The following is a 20,847-nucleotide window of genomic DNA, read 5'->3' as shown; positions in this document are numbered from 1 at the left end:
CTTCCTATAAGTGCTCACAAGCCTCTGACACATCTCTTTTGGAATCTTGGCCCATTCTTCCTGTGCAAATGCTTCAAGTTCACAAATGTTCTATGGTTTTCGTGATGCCACTGCTTTCTTCAAATCCCACCAAAGATTTTCAATGGGATTTAAATCTGGGGACTGAGAAGGCTTATGCACTGAGGGCATCACATTCTTCTCCAGAATGACCTGGTATTTCAAGGAATCCTTGGTGCCAGTCACATGCTGAATATTTCCAGTACCAGAAGCAGCAAAACACCCCCACAGAAGGACTGACCCACGTCCATACTTGACTGTGGGGATGGTGTTCTCTTTGCCATAAGCTGCACCTTTCTTTCGCCAGACATACCGTGGGTCTAAACAATTCCAGTTTTGTCTCATCATTCCATAAAATATTCTCCCAAAACTCCATAGACTTATCCAAATGATGTCTTGCATATTCAAGTCGATTTTTCATATGCTTACTGGTTAAGAGTGGAGTGCGGCTAGGTGTCTGGCCATGAAGGCCTTGCTTGTTCAATATCCTTCTTATCGTCTGTACTGATACTTTTGTTCCAGCTTTCAAAAGGTCATCCTGTAAGCCTTTGGCAGTAATATGAGGGGTTTTCTCAGCAGTTCTTCCGATGTGCCTGATACCAGTTGATGTAACTTTACTCTTCCTTCCACGTCCAGGTAGGTTTACTGCTATTCCATGACTTTTAAACTTCCTTATGATGCTGCCAATTGTATCTCTTTGAACTTTCAATATCTTGGAGATCTTTTTGTATCCATTGCCTTTTTTATGCAATGAAATAATGTCATCACTTAACTTTTGAGAGAGCTCCTTTGTCTTTGGCATGTTTGCTAGTCAGCTTCAAATTGATGAAGAATGACAAGACACTACAGATGATATTAAAAACAGAAAAGACACTGCACTTACAGGACATGGTATTTTTTTTTAAATAAAAAAATAAATACATAAATAAAATAATAGTAATAAATAAATAGAAAAAATAAAAGTGCCATGGGGGATAAGGCTGTCAAAAGTGCCATGAAATTGAGTTTGAATAGTAGCTTTTGTAATTAGTTAGAGTTTGAATATATTCGAATATCATTTACCTATAATTCACAAAAATAAGCTGCTTATTGTCGGGCGCAATATGCACGTGACAATCTTTAGAAAAGAAAGTAAATATAGCCTTCCATGGGAACATTATTTAGCCTAAATTGTTATCTGACCAGATCTGTTGAACGAAGTGAAAAAAGAGACTGGCTCGCGAGGGTAGCTGACCAGTAACGTTCGGTGTCCATGGAGCTGAAAGTATCACCGGAGGTTATTGGCAAGGACAACCAGACGATCCACTTGCTCTGGGTCCAGGGCAGAACCTTTTTTGTTGACAGAGGAAGTAACGTTAGCACCGGAAATGAACTTTGCGTGCATGAACATGATTCGCCGCATGAAATTAAAGCCTGCATGTTAATTACAATACACGGGATCCAAAACTAATATTCGAATGCTCAAATTTAGGTTCGAACTTTAAAAAAATAAAGATTTTCGAATAGTTTTTGAACTTCAAATATTTTTTGACAGCCCTAATGGGGGAGTGGATAGCTATGTCCTGTTCAGGCAAAAGCTAGTGTGAGGAGGTGAGTCTTTCTGGGACAGTTCCACTTTTGGCATTTTCAGGGTGTTTGACGTTAGCTACTTTGTGTGTGAGTAACTTGCCATTCTTGTACGTTGAAAACATGTTTTTCATGAGATACATATTACTGCTAGAATCTTTTTGTCTCTGTTAGCTAGTGCAATACCAGTGGCCGCCAGTCAGTGAGAGATTCCCAGGCACAAGACATCTTGGTAGCAAGCTTTGCTGGAATACTATCAACAAGCTAAGCGAGCGGAGAGAGAGTGTCTGTGTATGTGGTCGGCTAAAAGCTTTTATGTTTTATTTGCAGGTAAGACCATATGAAGCACAAATTTTCAATAGTGTGTACAAATTCCTGTTGACTTTTACATGTTTATAAATGATAATGTTATAAGCCACTGTTGGCTGAACTGGTTAGTTATATAACTAGTTTCTGTGCTAGCCGCAGGCAATATTGTTGTTCATATGGTTAGTTAGCTATGTTGGTTTTTCACAATCCATGTTATAATGCTTGTTTATGCGTTGTACTTTTAATGACATTATTAATTTCTGTGTGAGAAAAAGAGTGTGATACAGAACAGTATTGTAACATTCTTGGTACCAGGTTTTACTGGAATACTAGCAAGCTCAGCAAGCTGAAAGTGATTGTCTTCGTGTGTAGTCAGCTGAAAGCTTTTATGTTTTCTTTGCAGTGAAAAAGAACTGCTTCTTTTCATTAAAATATGTGACACCGGAAAACGTCATGTTGTCATTCTGTTACTGCAACATATGCATGTCTGTCATAGCCTACATTTATATATGAATTCTTTTTATCACTTACTCATTACAAACACAGTGCAAAAAGAAATATCTTCTGAAAAACACGTTTTCAACGTACAAAAATGCCAAGTTACTCACACTTACAAAATACTCTCTATAAGTCATTCAATTAAACCAAAATCTAGGCCTACAATTAAGTTTTGATACCAAAATGACACCAAGTTACTGTATTGCAAACAATATAGGCTATCTTGCCTCATAGCTAAAATATTTTTTTAATTAACCTCTTAGCGCAAAGCCCCTAGTGGTCGGCACGCTGGTGTGCCGAGATTACTGAACTCAGACATTCAGTGCTACTGCAACCAAAGTATAAGTTTCATCGTCATCATCATATGGTACAGTCTAACAAGACTTGAGATATGAAACCATAACATTACTATGTACAATATATCATTGAAATAGCCTTTATGACCATTAGCTAACATTAGCTATAGATCTAGTCAGACTAGGCTATTAGCAAACTGCTGTGTAGCCAACAGGTTGTAGATGCTGTAAACAGTGACAACTGAGATGAGATGTTCTGTCTTGGGAAATATTACTCAGGTCAAAGCATTTGCAACTTATATTATTAAGCACATGGCAAAAACACCTAGGCAACAGTTGCTGGCCAGCTAAGCTAACAAAATTTATAACTGTTAGCTAACAAGTAGTTATTGCGCGATTTAGCTGTACTACGCCTACCCTGAGCCATTGATAGTGCTCTACGGCTCTGGGCCTCTGCACAGTTCTGTCAAGAAGCCACTGTGCAGATAGACCCCGTCACGTAAAGTGATGGGTTTTTTTTAAAGACCCTGTTTCAAATCTAATTGATTGTCTCTACCAATCAGAGATCAGTTCACCTAGTCAACGTAATCAGACTAGTGATATTTGGTAATAATTTTCTCTGTTGTTTAGCCAAAAAAAGTTTTTGTTCCAGGAAAATTTTAGAATGTTCTTGCCTGCTTATATTCTATCTACGGTGTGGTATAAAGTATTTGAGTTTTACAAATGGGAGTTTTTTGTAATTATGATGAAAAGGAGACATCCGCCGTCTCTGGATTCTGAATCCCCAGCAGATAGAATAGTATTCCATAGCCAGCTATAACCTGCTGCTAGTGTATTATTTCTAGTGGCTAAGTCACTACCAGTCAAACCAGTTTGAACAACAATACTTTTACATTTATTTTTTCTCCAAGATCGTGTCTACAGTATGGTATAAAGGATTTTAGTTTTATGAATAGGTGTTTTTTTTATTAGGGTGAAAATGGGGACATGAGCCTGCTCGATTCTAGTCCCAAACTGCAATGGAATTTTGAAGCTAGCGGCTGCTGTTTGCTGTTGAGACAATTTTGGCATGTATTGCGTTTTGAGTGTACAGTTTTCATTAAATGATGCATCCCATAACAATACATACCAGTAAATGCGTAGAGTATATTAGTTTTATGGTATGATTACCACAAAATATTGGTTCATGTTGTTGAAGGAAAACAGATAACCCCACCCTAAAAGTCGCTCAAGCGATGATGCGTTTCCCTCTAACGACAGTGATTACATGCGGAGGGAAGCAGCTAATTTCAAAAATCTTATTATAGGAAACAACAGTTTTATTCTGGCAAATTGGTGATTTATATGTTTTATTTGATTATACTGTAGCATTTATGACATTATGAATGAAGAATAACTGTCAAAATATGTTTTCTGAAAAATCGCCAAAACAGGTTTGACCTCCCTAATAATAGGTGCTCTCATTGTACTGGGGTATAGCTAATTAGTGTTAAAACACATGTAGATACCTTCATATTCATACAAATAAGACAACACATAGCTCTGCAACAGACACATTGACCATCTGAACTAAGACCAACTGGAATGTAGACCATTGTAATTTTATTTGAGCTTAGAACACACATTATTCCTCCCGCCATGTTAGTGCTTTACCTACAGTGTCTGCGGTCTTTTGTTGTTGTTTTAATAATATCATTAAAACTCCTTTCTTCAAATATCTTGGTCTGAGTGAATTTATCATCAATGTATCGACAGTAACAAAATTACTACAGTATGAATATAATTTATTCAATATGTGAATTTAGTTTTCACTTTGTCTCACTAGGTTTTAGCCTATAGTATGGAGGTCAAACCTGTTTTTTCTGAAAGCATATTTTGGCAGTTTATTTTTCACGTATAATGTCATAAATGCTACAGCATAATCAAATAGCAACAAATATATTTTTAACTGTGCTTTAACACAGCAGGCCAGTCAACTGCCTGTCAACAGCAGAGTTAGCTGTCTTTTGAAAGCAAACAAAAACTTAATGGCTTTGTTTTTTCCAATTATGAATGTTTTTCCAAATCACATAGCTAAGTCTTCCTCTAAAGATGGCTACTTACACCAAAAGGTACTGCAGCTTGATGTCAACTACAAATTCTCTATAGTCATCAATGCAATATAATGGAAGATGTCCATATGAGACTCTGCAGACCCCTACAGTCGGGATCCCGCAAATGCTTCCCTCTGGCTGGCAGAACGTCTACCGTAGAGGCAATTGTGTCAAATGAAACCATAAACTATGTATATGTTTCTTCTGCATTTGTTATCTCCTCCCAAGCTAATTTAACATGATGTGGTACCACTCAATATCAAAGAGACCAATAAAAACTAAGTCATGTTATTGTTTTGTCTGGAGGGCATATTGTTAGGTAGCCTAAAAATCGAATTTATTATTTATGTGGGTCATGCATATAAAATAATAACCAAGGATAAAGTTGCCTGCAAAATATGCAGGCAGCAATGGCTTACACTGTTTTCCCCTCTAAAGGAAATCTCTTAGTTCAGTTTACTTTAAGTAGCCTATGCCATGGCACTGTTGTAAATTAATCGTGTAATCGTGCATAATAATTATTTTCTTTCACGATACTATTCTCGTTATTTCTTATAGCATAATGTGTTTCTAGCCCAATTCAACACCTCATGCAATACAACATCTTGGGAAAAATGTCTGATTAGTATATCCTTATCCTTGTCTTCCACTGCAGTGGTAGACTATGGAAATTCACAGTACGCCCTGCACAAAGTGCATAGCTTTTCAAGAGAATGAAAAGAGGTTATTTGATTGACTATGAATGAATCCAGCTGCAATGCACCCACTGATTTTCTACAAGGGACTGAGTTCTTATCAGGATTCCCTAATTTTATTACAGGAAACACAGTGTTTACACTGTTTTGTCCCTTCAATTTGCAATATAATATTATGCTTTACAGTTATACACTTCTCGTTCACATGTACCCTCATTTATTACAAAATAAGATACAATTAGTAGCCAATTAAATTTTTAGCCATATTGTTGTTTAGCCTGAACTATTTTGGAGACTTGAAAATTGACTCAGACTCGTGACCAAAGACTTGAGACTTCACCAGTTCATTCCAGTCGCTTACTTTATCAATTGACGTCCGCCATCTTTAAGGACATTCATATTTATTAAATGTTTGTTGGAGGTGCGAGGAGTGAAGAGTGACTGGGTTCCTGGAGGATGCTTCAGTGAGGGTACATGAGTGCAGGCTTTGCAGAAGTCTTTTTTTAGTACGCATGAGATATAAATGATCCACCTGTGAATTCACCTGGCCCTCTCCACCTCTGCCACCTCTGTAATCGACATGGCTTTAAACCACACAGTTCTGTGCTTCCAACTGAGACTTCACTGAGTAAGGTGACCTGTCCAGAGTGTATTTTTGCCCAATGCACGCTGATCATACCCCCCGCAACCCTGACCATAAGCGAGTATAGATAACAGATGGATATTGAGTAGAGCTAAGGAGCAAGGAAAGGACATGAGGAAGAGATACAAGGAGTGAAAATGAACAATTGGAATGAACCCTTGGACTATAGCTGAAATACTTAAGACTTGACATGCATCTGATGACTTGTGAACATCTGGTAGCAGCTCACCTAGTTTCACAGTGTTCAGCATTTCAGCCAGGTTATGTGATACCTAGAATAATGGTCAAATCTTGTTCTGTTCAGATGAAGAGTCATTTCCACCACGTAGTGGGATTTGGACTTCAATAGTTGGACTTGATAAGTAGTAGATTAAATGAGGAAACTGGAATATGTTTAGATGCACAGATAAATGGATTAAAATGAATAATGGACACATTGAAAGGAGCTGTAAATATTCCTAAGGACAAAAGGAATTAACCAAAAACAGTTCAGCAAACGAGACTCACATTTTTGGGAGGGATTCTGGTTCACTGAGGAGGGTGAGGGCTGCTTGAACCATGGCTATTGGGGTGGCAACGTAGCCTGCATCTGTGGAACCCAGAAACATCATGACCAGCAGGACAAATATACAAAAAGACATGCATGGGTATTCAGCCCTTATTTATAAAGTGTCCTTTTTAAATGAGAGACAGCACCTGGTCCTTTGACTTGAGTACAGATCTTCGCATTGGGTTTGCCCTTCGTTGGATCTTGGCCCTCTGTATAGCCCTCCCCAAGAAAGGTGAAGCAGAAGGAAGAATCCTCCATCTATTACAGGCAAAAACAGCAAGATTACGATTTAATCTCTTTGCATTAACAAAGTTAAATAAATCTGGCCCTGAGAGTGTTGTCAGAGAATCAGGCCAATTGAACAACAAGAACAACATCAGAATTCAGCTTTTAAAGCACGTTCAAAAACAATTCATGGGGAGGCACCACCATCAAAAACAATGATTTTGGTTCCATATGTCAATTTTGATATTTTTCTTGATATTTTGCTTCTGCAACTTCTATAGTTTCATAAAATGAACACACTAAAGGTAAATAATCGTTATAAATAGTTAATTTAGATGATAATATAACACCATCGTCAAGTACACAAAGCATAAAATGAGCTTATGATAGCATCTTTAATGATTAAATGCCTCTGCGGTTTTAAAAGTGACCTGGTTGAATCATATATTGTTAAAAAGCTTGTTTCCTGGAGCTACTGCTAGAATGACCATATATGGATATTTCCCTTGCTGTCACTGTAAGGATGGATGAAAGACAAGCAGAACTCTTTGATTTCATTGGCTACTAGCGATTAAGGGTCCCTTCTGGCGTTGTGATTGGTTTGAATGCATCACGTGATCTGAATTCTACTTCTGCGTTAGCATGAGAACAGCCGTAAGGTACTTTTAACTGAGTGAAAAAGACATGTTGATTAACGTGAAAAACTGAATTTAAAGCAAAGGGTGTTGGAAAAAACGATCACAACTACTTGGTGCTAGGGCATTAAGGAAAAAATCAGAGGAAACCTAGTTGACGTTAACGTTACCCGAGGAAGCCGCCGGTCCGTCAAGTGGAAATCTTTAACAGCCATTTTCTCAAAACTGTATATTGCGCTAGGGTATTCAATTTATCTCAACTTTAACAACAGATACAGCTACATAATTTTACACACTGCTTCTTAAATGTTATAGCTAGGGCGTGTCAGAGGCTTTTGATATGTTTTGTCATTTTCATTTTATGTGGCATTTTATCAGTAAAAATAGTTCAAAAATGTTTTTTTTCCAGCATGTACATATTTTTGGAATAATTAATTTAAAAAACAATATTTTGACAGTCTCTGACAAGTCCTAACTATTGAGTTATTGATCACATTTTTAAAAAATCAGTTCAGATTTTATCTGTTGAGCTTAAATATTGAATATGCTTATATGCAAATTAGCACATATTTAATGAGCTAATAGCTCATTTGAATATTTTAAAAATAAAAAATGAAAAGTCATTGTAAATGTGTAATAAATCTAAGAGCCACTTTTGTTGAACTTGCTTGCTGCTCTCTTTATTAGCTTCACCTACACTCAACACATCATAGCCAACAACTCTAGTTCCTGTTCCGTGTTGGCAGAAGTGTATCCCCTGTGAACCCTGTTGCTAAACAACCATGACAACACATTCTACAGTCATAATACAAAAAAACCTTGTATTTGTGTGTTTATTCAACTGGTAAAATTTTATTTTGATATGAGTAAAGAATTTTTTTTCCCTATTAAGGGGTGGTGACTCCCCTTAATTTTTATAGGACAGTATGTGTAAATAAATGGTATTATTCATTTATAATGCAAAAGCAAGATCTTATAGTTCAAGAGTAACTTTTGATTGAAAGTCAGTGGGCTGCTGGGTGGCCCATCATGTAAAGGCACTATATATACACTCAGTGGCCACTTTATTGGATATACCAGCTTGTTAACGCAAATAGCCAGCTCCTCAAGACAAGTGAATCTGCAACTCAATGTACATAGCATGCAAACATGGTGAAGAGGTTTAGTTGCTGATCTACGTGACTTTGATGGTGGTATGACTGTTGCCAGCATCTCAGGATTTTGTTTTAGCAACTCAGAAACAGCTGCCCTTCTGGGATTTTCACATACTACAGTCTTTAGAATTTACAGAGAAACCTGGCAACTGAAATTCAGTATAGCCAGATGTAAAGTTCTCCATGTGGAAAATAAAACCTGAGGCAGGATTACTTTATGGGAGGAATAAAATTGGGATGTGTTCAATTTGAAAAAGACTTAGGAGTAATGGTTGATTAAAGCCTTTCAGGTTCTTGGCACTGTGCTGTAGTAGTAAAAACGGCCAACAGGATGCTGGGATATATAGCCAGAAGTTTTGGACTACACTTGGAGTATCTGTGCAGTTCTGGGGACCAAGGATGGGTCATGGTCCTATGAGGCCCCGCGGGACAAGAATTTCTGGAGACCCCCCCCCGCTCCGGAGTAATGGACAGATGGACACACACACACACAGACAAACATGCACACATGAACACTATATAAATTGCCAATCAAAACATCATACATGCAAAATGGCCATATATATTTTTGACCAAGAAAATTCACAGCCTCTGCGACACCTTAGTTAGTGGCTCACTGGTAACGTCCATGCTTTGGGACCGTTGAGACACAGGATCGAATCCCACCTAAGCAAATCTTACGTTTCTTATTTTCAAACTAATGATTGTCTATTACTTTCAAACTACTGCTTTTGTATGGAGTTACTTTCGTAATTTTATCAAACAGAATAGATTTGAGAGCAAAACTTTCCACACTGCAATCAAAAAATGTTTTACCTACGCTGAAAGATGTAAGACACGTCTCTATTGCCCAGTCTCAATTGGAGTGACAGCTTGGCAATATCCACAGTTAGTAAACGAGAGAGGGGCTGCGTCCGAATAGTCTTTTTTGCTTAGGAAGGTTCCTAACTGAGTGAAATGACCCGGAAGTATCTAAGTGGCAGTCATGATAAGAGCTGGTCGAAGTCTCTAAATGCTAAGGAAAGGTGCTTCAATGCTTCCTTTCTTATCTCCTTTAGCATAGGGCACACTGGACTGTCCTTTACGAAAGGAAAGGGGATAATGCCGCCCCACATTTCCTTGCAGTAGCAACATTTAAAGCGACGCACCGTTCGATCAACATGACTGAGTTGTGTGGTGGTTCTTAACCACCTCGAGCAAGCCCCCTAGTGGTCGGCATGCCGGCGTGCCAAGATTACTGAACTCAGACATTCAGCGCTACTGCAACCAAATTACGAGTTAAAAACAGAAACGTGTTGTTTTAGTTTCATAAGTAGACGATACACGACAACTATGCTGAATACGGAGTTTCGCAGTGCCACCATGGTCATTCATTTAACACGCCCCCCTCCCTGCAGCCTCATCTACAACTAAACCCCCCAACCATGACATAATAGACAATATTTTTTTATCTTGGCATTCATAAAAATATTCTTTCACCACTAGAAAATCGTATTCAACAAGATAAACCTGACAATAGCCCTAAGATATGCCAATACAGCAGTGAAAACACTGCTCACTGAATAACGAAATAAACAAGACAAAGTTTTCAAAAATTATACCATGTCATTCTAAAATCAAAATCTGGGACTAAATATTGAATAAATATACAACATTACCATTAGTTTATGCGTAGAGATATCTCTTTTGAGACTGAGTGGTCATATATTGTCTTTGACAATCCCTTTGTGAAATATACACGCATCTGTGATGCCTGGGTACCTTCCAAAATAGCTGTGCGTGATACCACGTGTTGTTTATGGTGGTGTCGCCCTTTTTAGTACAGCCTGGCTTGATTGACAATTCATTTATTCAGTAGGTGAGTATAACGTTTCTAACGATGTATAACAAGTCTGATTTTGCTTTTGGAATAGCGTTTTATCGGTCAGTGTAACGGAAAATTTTCTTATCATCGCATTCACTTGCGCATTCACTCTGGGGTAGCAGTAAAAGATGCTGCACCTAACGAAACATTGTCAACAATTTTTCATAATTTCTTGGAGAGTACTATTATTATTGAGGACTTCGGAGCATAGCTAAGCCATGTCTTTGCTGATATACCTATGACATCGGTTTTCTGGAGCAAAACAGAAGCGGATATGACTTTGTCATTGATTTACTGTCTCTATACTACTGAACACAGATAAAATGTCATTTTGCTATGTAAGTATTACTGCTCAAAATATTTCGGTTACATATGTTATTTTTTAAATTGAGTGTCTTTAAATATAATTTGTGGTATTATATAATGTGGATATTTCACACTGTAATGTAAGCGTAATAGTTTTTGTGATGCATAGGGTTGGGTCAGTTTCCAGTTTTGCCGGTCCGGTCCGGTGCACAAGCTTAAACCGGTTTGATTTTATGCGAACCGACTGAACCGGCATTTGTCATTATGAGACGTAACCTACTGGCAAATTAAAAAGTAGCCTACATCAGCAACCTGTGCCGACGGTGCTAAATCAAACTTGTATTGCATTAGTAATAAACAATATGACAACGTTATTAACATAATATTACGTTTGTTTATAAACGGAGCCACTAGTGTCTGCATGCAAACAAAAAAAAAGATTGACAGGCCGTGCGCAATTTAGTGCAGAGGCCGGCAACAAGGAGATCCAATTTCATTATACAACGACTTGGCTGAATACTCGATTCTGATTGGTCCAAGGGTGGGCATTATTTCTCAGTAAAGGGACACCTTGGCCTTTTAACAGTTCTAAAATTAATGCGCTACAACATCCAGCATTCTAAAGCAGTTTAAACAGCAACTTTCTCTTTTGAATTGTTGTTACATCCCCTCTCATTTTCAATGTCCAATTTCACAATTGATGGCAACGTTGAATCACATTTCTACTTACTGTTGCTAGCTTTACAAATCGGAATCATCACTTATTTGGACAGTAGAATTGGTGTTACACATTTAACTCCTGGCTATGGACGCATTTTCATCCGTATGTTTGTGAATGATTGCGTTTATAGTAACCGCTGTTTTGAATACAATTCAATAGCTGCAGTTTCTTGCTGCAATTACTAATATTGAATATAAACAAAAGACAGAATTTATGCTGTAGTCTGCCAATGTCAAAATAAATAATAAGGTACTCGCAGCACGCAGGTAGCAGGGATGGCGAGTTGATATTTCGTTTTTTGTTTCTTTTTTTTTCCAATGTCATATTTATTATTTGAAATATGTATTATTATTCTATCTGTCTCTGAGGTGCTAAGCATTCACTGCTAAGCTGAGCAATGGATTGGAATATGTGTCTAACGTAGTGTTGCACTGTAAACCGAAAATTCAGCACTTTTTCGTACCTAATTAGGTATTAGAATTTTCCGACGTTCGGTAGTTTTGTGTCAAATGTAAAAGCCAGGGAAATGTTAGATTAGATTAGATTAGATTAGATTCAACTTTATTGTCATTGCACAGAGTACACGTACTGAGACAACGAAATGCAGTTAGCATCTAACCAGAAGTGCAAAAGAAGCAGTAAAGTGCAGTAAGGTGTATGTACATAAGTGAATAAATATGAACACAATATTGATAAATATGAATACAATACAATATGATATAAACAGTATAGACAGTTATAAACAATATAGACAGGTATAAATATGATAAATATATTATTAGCAAGGTGCGGCAGTGCAAGGGTCAGTCATTGGGGGGGGGGGGGGGGCTGGGGGGGTCCAGGTGGGGGTATCCGGGTGGGGGGGGGGGGGGGGGGCTGTCACCGTGGTGCAGATTTCAGCAAGGTGACAGCTGAGGGGAAAAAGCTGTTCCTGAACCTGCTGGTCCTAGAACAGAGGCTCCTGTAGCGCCTCCCACAGGGAAGGAGGGCAAACAGTCTGTGGCTGGGGTGAGAGGTGTCCCTGGCGATGCTGCGTGCCTTCCGCAGACACCGCTTGTGCTGGACAGTCTGAATTGCTGGGAGTGCAGTGCTGGTGATGCGTTGGGCAGTTTTCACCACCCTCTGAAGTGCTTTCCGGTCCGAGGCAGAACAGCTGCCGTACCAAACTGTGATGCAGTTGGTGAGGATGCTTTCAACTGTGCAGCGGTAGAAGTTCACCAGAATCTGAGGAGACAGATGGGCTTTCCTCAGTCTCCTCAGGAAGAAGAGTCGCTGGTGAGCCTTCTTGACCAGGGTCGAAGTGTTGAGGGCCCAGGAGAGGTCCTCGGAGATGTGGACGCCCAGAAACTTGAAGCTGGTGACACGCTCAACCTCCGTCCCGTCGATGCAGATAGGAGTGTGCGTGCCTCCTTTGGTCTTTCTGAAGTCCACAATGAGCTCCTTGGTCTTCTTGGTGTTGAGGGCCAGGTTGTTGTCGGCGCACCACGCCGCCAGGTGTTGGACCTGTGGAAATGTGTCTCCCGAATTACTCATTGAGAGGATGAAAAGTGTAATTTGTCAGAATCTTCGCTAGATGGCAGTAGCAACTAAGGTTGCCAAGTGAAGTGACGTGCGCTTGTGCATTCACCCTCGTTGATACAGCACAAGCTTCGACTCAGTTCACTTCAGTAGCAATAGGTGTTCTAATTTGTAAATATTTTATTATAGGAAGATGCTGTATTGTTATTAAAATATGCTGTTTTTAGATCTATTTAAAAGTGAAAGACCTGTTTAAAGATTATTTAGTTTACAATTGTTTAATTTTTGAAATATATTTCATATATTTTTCTATTGTTTGGTGTTGTAACACTATAGGCCTATGCTTATTAATATGTTGAACAGGCTTCAACTTAAAGGTTGTTAATAAAACAGGTTGTTAATAAACCATGAATTCGAAAATGTGGACATCACGTTTCTGATCTATTAAGATAATTTCAGTATCGTTAGGTACCGAGTATCAAGTCTGACACCTTTTTTAAGCCGCGTTTCCACTGCAGGAACTTTCCCCAGGAACTAGGAACCTTTTGAGGAACTCAGGGTCTAAATTTAGTTCCGCGGACTTTATTTTACCCCCAAAAAAGTCCCTGCTCGGGGGGTAGTACTTTCCAAAATTACAGGAACTTTCGGGGTGGGGCGCATGCGCTGAACATTTCTGATTGGTTGAGTACTCGCAGAATTTTATTTCAACCGCCTTTTTTAAAAATCTGCAGCCTCAAACCAAATTATTATTTTCAAAATAATAACTTGATTTCAAACTTTTATGTTATGCGGCGCAGTAGCCTACTTTTGGATATAGCCTGCCAACGTCTACAGATGAGAAATTAAGATTGAGGATTATATAACGTGTGCTCTTCTGTTCTTTTCTTGCTTTTGCATTAAGTCTGTTTTATAAAATATTAAGCATTCTTGCTGGGACAGCATATTACGTACCAAAACATTCAAATGGTTTAATTTGGTTGCTGAATATTTTAATTCGGATTTTCTTTGTTAGCCCGTTATAATTGACTCAAAACGCTTGACACAGTTATGTGAGGGAGGCTACGTGGTAGTTCTGCGTAATTTACATTGGGGATACAGTAAAAGCAAACTGGAAAAATCACCTTGTGCACTTGTCAGGGTAAAGAATAACAGGTAATTAGTGTGGTTGCCTTAGGCAACCACACTACTATTATCTCACATATTATTAGTGCGGTTGCTTTAAGGCAACCACACTACTATTATCGCACATATTATTAGTGTGGTTGCTTTAAGGCAACCACACTACTATTATCGCACATATTATTATTATTCTTATATTTTATTCTTTCCACCCATTTTTTGTACCGCTACTCCTCCCAGAGTTTTCACACCACATACATGTGCCATATGTCAAAATGACCGGCTTCTTTGGGAATCGTGTGCTATTACTTTGTGGAAAGTTTCGCTGCACGGTTTTTGAGAAATATTAATTTTTATGCCCAATTTTTTCCCATAGAGATGAATGGAGAAGGTGACGTCATTCATATGCGAACGGTGAAGTTACAGCATTGGTCGGCTTTGCACACGTGATGCGGTCCACTGTTCGTCCTCAGTCAGAAAGCGTATAGGGCAATGCGGAAGTGAAAGCGATTAAACGGTATTCCAAATGAAAAATTACAAATGAAAACGCTGTCAGCTAGGTATATCAACAAACCTATGGTTTAGGCATACCCAGAAGTCCTCAATAATAATAGTATTTCACGAGATATTACGCTAATTCGTTGACGACGTATCGTCACATGCAGCGTCTTAGAATGCTAGTGCTAACAAACAGTGAATGGCTTTAATGCGATAATGAGAGCACTTTCGGTTGACCTAAAAAAACGATATTAAAAAAACAAAAATAGACGTGCTGTTATACCTGGTTAGAAAGCTTATGCTCTCAGCTACTGAATAAACGAATTTTCAAACAAGCCAGACTTTGCGTCTTCGCATGCTAGTGCTAACAAAGAGCGAATGTGTTCTATGAGATGATGACATAGCTTTCGGTTGACCTAAAAAAACGATATTCCAAAACCTAAAATAGACGTGCTGTTATACCTGGTTAGAAAGCTTATGCTCTCAGCTACTGAATAAACGAATTTTCAAACAAGCCAGGCTTAACTAAAAAGTGCAACAACGCCGTCAACAAAACGTGTGCAGCAGCTTCAGGTCCGGTCTTACTCCAGAAAAAGACGTCAGCTTGTTTTACCACACATACTGCATTGAGTGTTCTGTAACTTTGTAGAACAAACTGGCTTTATCTACACTTCATCGATCCAACAGGTGATACAATAAGCTTTCTAACTATGTATAATATGTCACATTTTACTTTTGTAGTACCATTTTATATTCCAGCGAGTTGGACACTTTGGTCTCTTTATAACTGCATTGAGGCTAACAGGTAATAGACTATCCTCTGTCTATGAGTTGGTATCTAAGGTAACAGATTAAACTCTGAATTGCAGCCCAGTTAAATGTTTTTAGTTGAATGGTAAAAATGAGCTGAACTTAACGTAAAACCATCAATCAATCAAATTAATCTCCCTAGACCTGTCTTGCTTTTTAAAATGGTGCGGTCGGGCAGTGTAGATATAGGGTTTTTCCAAGACCCTCTGAACTGGCCAGCTAGCTTTGTGATTCACGGTCACTCGTCACAGCATACCGTGAGTAAAACACTGATCTCAAGTATTGATGAAGGGTTAATTTAGCTCTGAATACGTGTGTTACAAATGAACTTGTTGCCAAGATGTTATATCATGTATACCATACTATGTCTCTGCTCATGCTACAGAAACTGTTCAATCCCTTCAGCACAAAGTAAACTTTGCGTTGGCGGCAACCACACTTCACAATTTCTGCAGGAATTGTCTAGTTAGTGTGGTTGCCTTAGGCAAACACACTATTATTATTGCACATTTTATTTATTTATTATTAGTGTGGTTGCCTTAGGCAAGCACACTACTATTATTAGTGTGGTTGCCTTAGGCAAGCACACTATTATTATTGCACTTATTATTATTTTTATTTCTTCCTTTCCACCCATTTTTTGGACCGCTACTCCTCCCAGAGTTTTCGCACCACATACACGTGCAATATGTCAAATCGAGCGGCTTGATCGGGAATGGTGTGCTGTTACTTTGTGGAAAGATTGGTTGCCCGGTTTTTGAAAATTTGAATTTTTGTGGGCAATTTTTTCCCATAGGGAATGAATGGCGGAATGTTCACCCTTGTGATGTCACAATGCTCTGTCTTGTCACCCTTGTGATGTCACAATGACCTGTCTTCTAGCAGCAGTACTCTGGTCTCTCTCTAGATTTGAACATTCTGCCATTCATCTCTATGGGGAAAAATTGCCCACAAATTGTGCAATGCCTCATTGGACATGGTAGGGAGTCCTTTGTCCATTGGTGGAGATCAGCCTTTCCCCCCTTCCTGATTGGCCGATGTTTGATATTTCATAACTTTTGAACCGTTTGTCATAAAGAACTATGGGTCGCGTCATTGGACTCAGTAAAGACCTAACAACCGCCTAGAACTCCATAGCAACCCCATAGCCACACCGTAGCAACAATCTGGAACACCATAACAACTGCCTAGCAACACCCTAGCAACCACCTGGAACACCATAGCAACGACCTAGCAACACCCTAGCAACCACCTGGAACACCATAACAACTGCCTAGCAACACCCTAGCACCGCTATAACTCATAGCACCACCTAGCACACTAGCACCCTAAACTCCATAGCAACCACCTAGCAACACCCTAGCAACCACCTGGAACACATAGCAACACCTAGCAACACACTAGCAACCACCTGGAACACCATAACAACAGCCTAGCAACACCCTAGCAACCACCTATAACTCCATAGCAACCACCTAGCAACATCCTAGCAAGCACTTAGAATACCCTAGCAACACCCTAGCAACCACCTATAACTCCATAGCAACCACCTAGCAACATCCTAGGAACCACCTGAACCCATAGCAAACCTCTAACAACACCTAGCAACCACCTAGAACCCATAGCAACCACCTACAACACCACTAGCAACCACCTGAACCATAGCAACCACCTAGCAACACCTAGCAACCACCTAGAACTCCATAGCAACCACCTAGCAACACCCTAGCAACCACCTGGAACACCATAGCAACCACCTAGCACACACCTAGCAACCACCTGGAACACCATAACAACAGCCTAGCAACACCTAGCAACCCCCTATAACTCCATAGCAACCACCTAGCAACATCCTAGCAACCACCTAGAATACCTAGCAACACCCTAGCAACCACCTAGAACTCCATAGCAACACCTAGCAACACCTAGCAACCGCCTAGAACTCCATAGCAACCACCTAGTAACACCTAGCAACCACCTGAAACCATAGCAACCACCTAGCAACACCCTAGCAACCACCTAGAACTCCATACAACCACCTAGCAACACCCTAGCAACCACCTAGAACTCCATAGCAACCACCTAGCAACACCATAGCAACCGCTTAATCCATAGCAACCACCTGAACACCATAGCAACGACCCTAGCAACACCCTAGCAACCACCTGGAACACCATAACAACTGCCTAGCAACACCCTAGCAACCCTAAACCCATAGCAACCACCTAGCAACACCCTAGCACCCACAGACCTGCAACACCATAGCAACCACCAACTCCAGCAACACACCTAGCAACCTGCAACCACCTAACCACATAGCAAATGCCTGCAACACCTAGCAACCGACTGAACTCCATAGCAACCTAACCATAGCAACCACCACACTAGAACCAACCACCTAGAACCCATAGCAACACCAACTCTAGCAACACCACCCTAGACACACACCCTAGCAACCACTATAACTCCATAGCAACCACCTAGCAACACCTAGCAACCACCTAGAACTCCATAGCAACCATCAACAACACACTAGCAACCACCTGGAACACCATAGCAAATGCCAGCAACACCTAGCAACCGGCCTATAACTCATAGCATCCACCTAGCAACACGATAGCAACCGCCTAGAACTCCATAGCAACCACTAGCAACACCTAGCACCACTGGACCCATAGCAACCCCTACAAAACTACAACCACCTGAACACCATAACAACAGCCTAGCAACACCCTAGCAACCACCTATAACTCCATAGCAACCACCTAGCAACATCCTAGCAACCACTTAGAATACCCTAGCAACACCCTAGCAACCACCTATAACTCCATAGCAACCACCTAGCAACATCCTAGCAACCACCTAGAACTCCATAGCAACCATCTAACAACACACTAGCAACCACCTGGAACACCATAGCAAATGCCTAGCAACACCCTAGCAACCAGCTATAACTCTATAGCATCCACCTAGCAACACGATAGCAACCGCCTAGAACTCCATAGCAACCACCTAGCAACACCCTAGCAACCACCTGGAACACCATAGCAACCACCTAGCTACACCCTAGCAACCACCTGGAACACAATAACAACTGCCTAGCAACACCCTAGCAACCGCCTATAACTCCATAGCAACCACCTAGCAACATCCTAGCAACCACCTAGAATACCCTAGCAACACCCTAGCAACCACCTGGAACACCATAACAACTGCCTAGCAACACCCTAGCAACCGCCTATAACTCCATAGCAACCACCTAGTAACATCCTAGCAACCACTTCGAATAACCTTGCAACCCCCTAGCAACACCCTAGCAACCACCTAGAACTCCATAGCAACCACCTAGCAACACCCTAGCAACCACCTAGAACTCCATAGCAACCACCTAGCAACACCATAGCAACCGCCTATAACTCCATAGCAACCACCTGGAACACCATAGCAACGACCTAGCAACACCCTAGCAACCACCTGGAAAACCATAACAACTGCCTAGCAACACCCTAGAAACCACTTAGAATACCCTAGCAACCACCTAGCAACACCCTAGCCACAACCTGGAACACCATAACAACTGCCTAGCAACACCCTAGCAACCGCCTATAACTCCATAGCAAATGCCTAGCAACACCTTAGCAACCGGCTTTAACTCCATAGCAACCACCTAGCAACACCATAGCAACCACCTAGAACTCCATAGCAACCACCTAGCAACACCCTAGCAACACCAAAGTAGCCACCTAGAACTCCGTAGCATCCACCTAGCAACACCCTAGCAACCACCTAGAATTCCCTAGCAACCACTTAGCAACACCCTAGCAACCACCTGGAACACCATAACAACTGCCTAGCAACACCTTAGCAACCGCCTATAACTCCATAGCAACCACCTGGATCTCCATTACAACCACCTGAAACTCCATTACAACCACCTAGCAGCACCCTAGCAACCGCCTAAAAAATAGTTATTTTTATTATTATTCTATCTTTCCACCCATTTTTTGGACCGCTACTCCTCCCAGAGTTTTCGCACCACATACACGTGCAATATGTCAAATCGAGCGGCTTGATCGGGAATGAATAGCGGATTGTTCACCCTTGTGATGTCACAATGCTCTGTCTTCTCACCCTTGTGATGTCACAATGGCCTGTCTTCTAGCAGCAGTGCTCTGGTCTCTCTCTAGATTTGGACATTCTGCCATTCATCTCTATGGGGAAAAATTGCCCACAAATTGTGCAATGCCTCATTGGACATGGTCGAGAGTCCTATGTCCATTGGTGTAGATCAGCCTCGCCCCCCTTCCTGATTGGCCGATGTTTGATATTTCATAACGTTGGAACCGTTTGTCATAGAGAACTATGGGTCGGGTCATTGGAAAGCCCTAGCAACCACCTAGAACTCCATAGCAACCCCCTAGCAACACCCTAGCAACCACCTAGAACACCCTAGCAACCGCCTAGAACTCCATAGCAACCACCTAACAACACACTAGCAACCACCTGGAACACCATAGCAAATGCCTAGCAACACCCTAGCAACCGGCTATAAAGCCATAGCAACCACCTAGCCACACCATAGCAACCATCTAGAACACCATAGCAACCACCTTGCAACACCCTAGCAACCACCTGGAACACCATAGCATCCACCTAGCAACACCCTAGCAACAATCTGGAACACCATAACAACTGCCTAGCAACACCCTAGCAACCACCTGGAACACCATAGCAACGACCTAGCAACAACCTAGCAACCACCTGGAACACCATAACAACTGCCTAGCAACACCCTAGCAACCGCCTATAACTCCATAGCAACCACCTAGCAACATCCTAGCAACCACTTAGAATACCCTAGCAACCACCTAGAACTCCATAGCAACCACCTAACAACACACTTGCAACCACCTGGAACACCATAGCAAATGCCTGGCAACACCCTAGCAACCACCTAGAACTCCATAGCAACCACCTAGCAACACCATAGCAACCACCTGGAACTCCATAGCAACCACCTAGCAACACCATAGCAACCACCTGGAACACCATAGCAACCACCTAGCAACACCCTAGCAACCACCTGGAACACCATAGCAACCACCTAGCAACACCCTAGCAACCACCTGGAACACCATAACTGCCTAGCAACATCCTAGCAACCGCCTATAACTCCATAGCAACCACCTAGCAACATCATAGCAACTACATAGAATACCCTAGCAACACCCTAGCAACCACCTGGAACACCATAACAACTGCCTAGCAACACCATAGCAACCACTTAGAA

At 40.8% G+C, this 20,847-nt stretch overlaps 1 protein-coding gene across 1 annotated transcript in view; it reads right to left on the bottom strand.

Annotated features, from left to right (window-relative positions):
- LOC135257880 (saccharopine dehydrogenase-like oxidoreductase) overlaps positions 1–20,847 on the bottom strand; it is an 88,195-nt gene that overhangs the window by 20,480 nt on the left and 46,868 nt on the right. Inside the window, exons 5-6 of the mRNA XM_064341106.1 lie at positions 6,854–6,965; positions 6,665–6,746 (exon numbers count right to left, since the gene is read on the bottom strand). Coding sequence (XP_064197176.1) covers positions 6,665–6,746; positions 6,854–6,965 — 194 coding nt within the window. The remainder of the gene's footprint in view (positions 1–6,664; positions 6,747–6,853; positions 6,966–20,847) is intronic.

This window comes from Anguilla rostrata, chromosome 6 (assembly GCF_018555375.3).
Source record: "Anguilla rostrata isolate EN2019 chromosome 6, ASM1855537v3, whole genome shotgun sequence".
In the NCBI taxonomy this organism is placed as follows: Eukaryota; Metazoa; Chordata; class Actinopteri; order Anguilliformes; family Anguillidae; genus Anguilla; species Anguilla rostrata.
Note: the sequence above shows the minus strand (reverse complement) of the source record. Positions and strands in the feature narration are given on the sequence as shown.